At 26.6% G+C, this 8,350-nt stretch overlaps 1 protein-coding gene across 2 annotated transcripts; it reads left to right on the top strand.

Moving 5' to 3' along the window:
• The first annotated feature begins 2,694 nt into the window (after positions 1 to 2,694).
• Positions 2,695 to 4,674, top strand: LOC111027127. Of its 2 annotated transcripts, none has more exons than XM_022305349.1 (2): positions 2,695 to 2,906; positions 3,873 to 4,674. In XM_022305349.1, exons 1-2 carry the CDS (start codon positions 2,843 to 2,845, stop codon positions 4,199 to 4,201), a joined length of 393 nt encoding a protein of 130 aa, XP_022161041.1. In that variant the 5' UTR covers positions 2,695 to 2,842; the 3' UTR covers positions 4,202 to 4,674. The 2 variants fall into 2 exon arrangements, with proteins under 2 accessions (XP_022161041.1, XP_022161040.1); XM_022305348.1 differs by having other exon boundaries at positions 3,858 to 4,674.
• Positions 4,675 to 8,350: the final 3,676 nt, after the last annotated feature.

The following is an 8,350-nucleotide window of genomic DNA, read 5'->3' as shown; positions in this document are numbered from 1 at the left end:
ATATTATAATTTAAGTACTTGGACTGGAAGTTTAAATTTGTATTTAGAAATTAAACCATGGAGATCAAAACTAATTTTATTATCATTAAATAAAATCAATTTGAAACAATCAAATTAATTTTGTTTTTAATATTGTGTTAATGTATTATTATTTGTTGTTTGTTATTATTTATTATTTATACAAGGCATCCACATAAGGGTTAAGGTCTTGGCGTGGGGTACAAGGGCCCGGCAATTTTAGGTGTCCGTTGAAATTGATTTGTAATATTTGAACTTTTGAACTTTTATAGGAAAACTTATTTTTTATTAAATTATAGTTTATGTTGTAAATGTTTAGTAAATATATTAGTATATATATATTACCTATGAACTTACTAATTATACTATACTTATATAATACAAAAGGGTGTTGTTTAGTCATTATATTCAATTTATAAATGCCTACCTGTTATCGGTTTTGACATATGATTTTGAGAGAAGATCTGCAGCTACCATGTTAAATCTAATGACTTGTAAATTATTTATATACTTTTGTTTTTTTATCCCTTTTTTTAATTAGTAAAAAACAACATTTCAGTTATCTCGTATAGTCCTGTTCAAAACTTCCAATTATTAGAATGACAATAATATTTTATACTAAGTCATTATTAGATCAATTACAACTTCCGCAGATTCCTGTCCAATCTATATTTATGAAATTCAACTATGCGAATGTTTGCATAAACTATAAACCAATACTATTTATATCTCAAAATCTCTTATAATCCATTGGAACGTTTTTAGAGGGGGACTATCCTGAATTTTTGGGGGCTCAGCATTTTAGGGATAAGAAAAATGAAAGTCTACCTAGTGCAAAAATGAGTGTTGAAAAATATATTATCAGTGATGGTTGTGGAAATATTTTTTGGTGAGGCAACATATTGATTACAATATTGGAATTTTTCATCGATTATTAAGATATTGTTGTGCAAGTGATAACCATTTTTTTTAATTTTTAGAAGTCTTATGTATTTTTCCGTCAAGTTATAACAGACTACTGAGTAAAGTAAAATAACCTAAGTACTTTTGCAAACTACAAATGTTTGTTCTGTAGAATTTTATACTAATGGCTCAAAGCTTTTACAAATACTGTTAGTTCCCTAGTCCATAAAAACAAATTTGTGCTTAAATAATATCGTGAAAATAAAATAAAACAAGTAAAATGCTTCAATCTTCTTTAGCTAAATTTTTGACACACATTCTGTCCGTATTTCATTTTAACTAAATAAGAATTGACGATCGATTAAATTATGTTTGTTAGAAACAATGAATTAATCAATATTTCATGCTAATTAAATATAAATGTGAAAAATATTCGTTTATGAATCATCAAATATGTTTTATTTTATTTTAGAATTTAATGTTTATACTTTATACAAAGGTAAATTTCAAATAGAAGGCAAGTAAAATGCATTCTAAAAATAATAGTATTAGTGATAGCAATTATAAATGATAATACATATTATTAAATTAATCGTGAAAATATAACACAAATATAAATTAGTGTAGATTTAAGTTTTAAAGAATGGAAATTAGAGTTAATCCTGACATAGACCTACATGATAACTACTTTGATTTCCGCAATCTTTTATATTTATCAGTTTGTGAGTTGGATCCATCATAATCTTTGTCATTTGACTGGGAAGGTTAAACTAGTTGTTCAATTCGTTTAGTGGATAATCAAGTGCCACTTTGAAGTGCATCGTTATCGCATCCAAAGTTTTGTTGATTTCTTAATTTATAAATGCATGGATTATGATTATATAAGTAAAGCTATGAATTTAATGGATTAATACAACGATTACATTCTGAATTTATTCGGAATAATAACCTTTAATGTAATATTTTTAATAATTTGAATAATTAAATTTTATAAATAACACCGTTTTAAATAAGAAATTTAATTTTGCATATTATACAGGTCATATTTATTATTTCATGCATAAGGTTAGGTTAGGTATACAGACTCTAACATAACAAAAATATTTTTTTTTTTTACAATGTAGGTATTTTGTATGTTTTTCACACTTATTTTAAATTTTAGACTTCAGTGAATATTTACCTCTTTTTAAGTTTGTACCTCCATGATTTTCGCTTTTTAGTTAATTAAATTCACGGTTCTGACTTTGAGTTACAATAAGTTACAACCATTACATGACCTGCACTTACATGACATTTTATTTTAGATTCTGAGAATTTTACATCATAAACGATTCATTTAATGGTACATAATTTTTTAATTTTTAATTTTTGTTTTATTGAGGTCTGTCTTAAATTTTGATTTTTAACTTTGAAGCTGGTTACAGATACTGATAGTACTTAATAAACCGACTAAAAAATAATTAACATTATTAACTACTAGAAACCAAATTGTTGAATAAAATAATAATATCACGATTTATGAATATTTTTTTTCATATTCCGTTAATGATACTAAAAATGTCGATCTATAATTTTAAACATAACTACTCGATGATATAAATTGTTTATAATCTATACGTGACCAAGTACAGGTGCAATATGTGTTTTACATTTAAACCGTTCAAAGTAATTTAATTGAATAATTGTTAAAGTTGAAAAACAATTACCTTGTGTTAATACATTTTAGGTAGGCACTTAAATATTTTGATTAGAAAAAATTATGTCTTAACCAACTTCCGACGTGTTTAGTTATAAACGTAACGCCAATGTACATAAATTTAATCAAGTGTGTACGCATAAAAAAATGTTATGCACATAAAATTTAATTAAATACTCTAGACGTAGATATAGTATAAAAAAAAACATATTTAAAGAGTGTCGGATGAAACTGTTTTGTCATTGGAGATTTCAATTACCTATCCAAGCTCCGAACATCAAAATATCAGGTTAGAACTTATAATATATTATTTTAATTTAGGTTGGTACATACTTAATACTTCTATTTTTGAATCAAAAGAACGACCATATAAATATTGTAAAAATGAAAATTAGATCATAAGGTGTACCAAATTAATATAATGTTTCGTGATGTGTATAAAAATAATTATCTTAGGATTTTAAAATTTCATGAGATGTTCACAAAATATTTAATTTCTATGAAAAATAAAAAAATGTTTATCATAACTTTAAATTTATACTCATCAAGATACACATTTTTAAACGTTTGTTTATTGTATGAAACACAGAAAATAATGTGTAACATATTTATTAGGTACGTAATAATACCTATAATGGAGTACTTACAGTTGCCGAACAAATCTATACTATAAAAATTTAAACGTTGCTTTTTAACTCTTAACTAACTAATAAGAATAATGTATTTTAAAACTCGTACAAAAAAATGTTGATTTTTTTTATCTACAACTCTTAATATTGTACATTATTTCATAATTATTTAAGACTATAATATATTTATAAATTATTGTTGAGTAAAGTGACATAACTTTATGAGTTTATTATTTTATAAAATATAAATAATAACCAATGAGAACACAACAATATTTTTGTTGAAAAATGTCATGTGAAATATTTCAAAATAACAGCCTTATTTATTTATATCACGGACCAATTAAACATAATATAAAAAAATGTAGTATAGTTATTATTAGTTTCACGAAAATAACGATTTCTTTATGGGTATTATACCTACATTGATAGATATCATAATCTGAATGCAATACATATGTATAAGATTTTTTGCAAATGTATACTTTTTGAGTTAAAATTAAAGTAATGCATTGCTCTTATTATTATTAATCTTAATCAAAATTGAAAGTTATTTTAGTAAAAGCCTAAAAGTTCAACTAAAATTACAGTGTATTTACAATGTGTTATAGACAAAATGTTTGCAGTGCAAGTATTGGTCGTTCTATCGGCGATGATTATTATTAATCGGGCTGCAGTAATGGACCACGAGGAGCTAATAACAAAGATTCCTGTAGTTGATAAAATCGAACGGGAAAAGTTGCACAACAAAGCACATAATAATCCAAATTATGATTCTGAAACTGTAAATTCACATGATTCTTCTACAACATATTCATATGAAGATATCATAGATCCGAGAAAAATGCCTGTAGAATTTAGTTCATTATTCGGTAAATTTCTTGGGCAAACTATTCCAGTAATTATGAAAACAGTAGACGATATTATTGGAGCTGAACGATCAAAACAATTATGAATTTATTACAATTAAAAATATAATACGTAATAAAATCATTAAGTTAAACTGTTATTATTCTTTCCATTAAATGAATTGTTTGGTGGAGCTAGTTGGGATCTTCTTCGTGGGTTACTCTTCCAATCTATATAGTATAAACATTTTTCCTATTTCCACTCCTCAAATAAAAATATGTTTTTTAAATCTAAAAGCCAGAGATTTCTGTACTATATTAGATAAAAAAAACTCCTTATTATTTATATATTATTATCAGTAAATCAGTTTGCCGCCTTTTGGTCGGTTGCTAAAACATTTCTTTCACGGTAAAAATTTTTTTTAATACTATTCGGTCTTATTTTTTTTGACTATTTATAGCGGTACTTTATTTTTTTTCTAAAAATCGGCTCATCATTGACTACGATGCAACATGATACTATTTACGTATGTATCTAAATATAAGCTAATATAATAAGTTATTAATAATATTGTTACAAGTCTGTTTGGAACACTATAGATGACGGCCAATACATATTTTGTTTTCGTAATTTAAATTTTAAACATGGCTTACTTTAATTTCTCCTTAAATCATTTCTGTTATGGTGTATTAGTGTAGTGTATACAAATTGAATACTTATTAAAATATTATATCATGATTCAATAATCATTTATGTACAAACGTTTATCGAGTACAGAATTTAAGGAACATGGGTAAGTATAAGTCAAAATTACACATTGTTTTGAGAATTGAATGAAAAAAAACATAATACCTTCATACGCGAAAGAAGATAATAACTAATGATAAATGGATGTAAAAATAAATAAAAAAAATTGTATTGAAATATTTCATGAAAAATTTAAAATTTAATATTTCATGAAATTTTTAAACACTAGACTGATAATGTTCTACATAGGTGAATTTGGATAAAGATTGTAATTTATAATATTTCTACCTTATACATTAATAAATACACAATGTGACGCAACGCCAATGATGACTATATAAGTGTGGAATTAGTATAAACGCTATCGAATAAATATAAAATATTTTATATTCCATAATCGCAAATAACATTTAGATATTAAACTACTGAAACCCATATCCTCCAAAGCACGAACCGCTAAAAAAAAATAACGCCTCATATATTTAAAAATAATATCATCGACAACAGAACAATATTTCAGACATAAATCAAACCAGATTTATCAAAAATCTGCAATTACTTCAAACGATAAGTACATCACAATGCAAGCATACTGTACATGCGCAAATGCGCGAGTTTGAAAAACAACCAATGCTGCAAAGTACAATGCTCATTGAATTTGTTTACTACCACCTATAATTCTTTCAAACTCCATTATGTATCAATACCAGATCAATCAATCAAATATCTCAGAAAAGGTATCATTTAGACTTTATCGCTACCACAGCCTGAAGTAGATATAGGGAATATAAGTATATTCATAATACGATAGTGTTGAGTTATGTCCAGGTGTTCCGATTAGGAGCATTCGCGGTCCGCTCCTGAAGCACTCATATCTTGGATATACTAGTATATCATATTTCGTTAAAAATCAACAAGAAAGGCTAACAGCCGAATAAAAATATTTGTATTAGTATATTGTCCTTTTCCCATTGTCCAGAAGCTGAGGTACATTCATTTAACATTAATATAAATCATCGAGACTCAGGTCACGTAGTATCAAGTACTTTCAATTGTAGAAGTAATTAATATATAAATAATTAGAGTTTGCAATAATATCGCGCATCAAACCACGATCAACCATACAAGCTGCTAAGAATGTCTTCGACAAAGAACATGGTCTTGCTACTGTTAAGGTAAGTGATATCAATTATATGGCTACTCCGGTCAAGACATATTTATAAATATTCTGCAAGGTTACAACATTATTTAGTAGTAAAGTAAGAATTGCATAAACACATACACATCGTGAAATCTATCCATCTCTTATTTACTTCCTTTCCCCTTTTGTATACCACCACCTTATTTCTATTCTACTAAAAATTGGTACCCAACTTCGTAGCCCATCTCTTATTTTTATTCTACTACAAAATGGCCCCCAATGTGAGGCTTCTTCCTCTTTCATTATTTTTATTCTACTACAAGATAGATTGCCCTTTAATAGTCCTGTTTTTGCAGGAAATTGTCAGAGGTTGAAATCATAATGTGTAAAAATGATCTGTGTAGCTTATATACATTTCGATGTTTATTGAAAAAGTTAATATATAATAAAATAGCACTATACTGAGGAGTTTGGTTAATATCAATTACGAACACGTTATTAATACCTACATTAAAAAAATGGTGAAACATGCCAAAAAAAGCTATTGGTTATTTGGTTATTATGATTGAATATCATTTTAGGCCTGTATTTTATAACAGGTGGAAACCATAATTTAGTAAAAATGGTTTACTTAACACAAATCTTTCGAACGTTGTCCGTGAGGACCCTACTTTCACATTAATGTGTGAATATTTAATGTCTAATTTACTACGCTCTTACTAAATTAATTATCAGTAATCATTTTTTTAGTTAAATTTATAAAAACCTTATAAAATCTCATATTCAATTTTCAAATACTTGATATAAATAGAACATATTTTCCAACTCAATATAATTTACAAATGTTCGTGATTTTGACGAGTTGAGTCAAAATCTTAACTACAGACGCTCGTAAAAAAATATTGTATACATATATCACATTAAAATATAAACATTGCCGTTTAGGCATATAAAGATTTTACCATCAAAGATAAACCTAAGTCAGCCATCTGGTTGTTTATACATGTCTATAGTTTCCACCCAGTAGTAGCCGCTTGTTCAAGTCACGCGCCACCGGTGGACAGCTCCGTCCCCAGATATTATAAATACCATTTAATAAAATATCCCCCTCATTGTATATAGGATCAATCTAGCATACACTTGATCAATTACGGAGTTCTCACCACGTCGACTCACTTAAGTAAGCCCAAACCTCACAGTCCCTATTCATGTAAAATATAGAATAAGAAGTAATACCATAAATCAGCATTACAAATTATTTACAACAATAGGTCGCCTAGTGCCAGCGAACCGTATCAACGTTTATATGGCACTTACTTAAAATGTTTTTGCTTATTTCTTGCCTTCATGTATAGGAAACTGTCTAATAAATAAAATTACTCACCAAAAACCAAATTGTTGAATTAAATAATATTTCATGTAACAATTTATAAATATATTGTTTCATATTCCGTTAATGCTACAACAATTTCAATACATAATTTTACACTAAATGATACTACATAGGTAAATTGACTATAATATAATCATTATAATCTACGTTTTTAATTACAGGTGCAATTATACGTGTTTCAACTTAATTAAGTTGAAAATAATTACCCTATGTTAATAAATTGTAGGTAAGTGCCTACTTAAATATATGATTAACAAAATTGCATATTTTAATCGCATAACTCATAACCGATTACTAACGTGTTACCTTATACACACGATGTTTAATAACCTATTGGGGCAGCAAAATATTATAACTCTTTATGAGTTAATTATAGACATAAAAAATTTCAATTTTTTGTTGTCCATAATTATTGTTTTTGTTCTATTAAAAAACTAGAAAATTTAAAACAAGGTTTCTCATAAGTTGTTATTATTGGAAATTTAAAAAAAAAGTGGGGTAGAAATTCACAATATTTTTTAACGAGAATCTGTAGTTAAAATTTTGACTAAACTCATCAAAATCACGAACATTTGTAAATTATATTGAGTGGAAAATATGTTATATTTATATCAAGTATTTGAAAATTGAATATAAGATTTTATAAGGTTTTTATAAAATTTAACTAAAAAATGTTTATTGGTTATAATTGTTTAAGAGCGTAGTAAGCTAGACATTTAATATTCACCGTGTTCACCCCATTCATGTGAAAGTAGGGTCCCCGCGGGCAACGTTCGAAATATTAGTGTTAAGAAAACCATTTTTACTAAATTATGGTTTTCTCCTCATATAAAAAAACAGGCATAAATGATATTCAAGGTGGTAATTCACCATTTTCCAAATTCACCTATGTAGAACATCATCAGTCTAGTGTTTAAAAATTTCATGAAATATTTCAATACAATTTTTTAAAATTTTTTTTTACATCCATTTGT

The sequence above is a fragment of the Myzus persicae genome, unplaced genomic scaffold, assembly GCF_001856785.1.
Source record: "Myzus persicae strain clone G006 unplaced genomic scaffold, MPER_G0061.0, whole genome shotgun sequence".
Classification (NCBI taxonomy): Eukaryota; Metazoa; Arthropoda; class Insecta; order Hemiptera; family Aphididae; genus Myzus; species Myzus persicae.
Note: the sequence above shows the minus strand (reverse complement) of the source record. Positions and strands in the feature narration are given on the sequence as shown.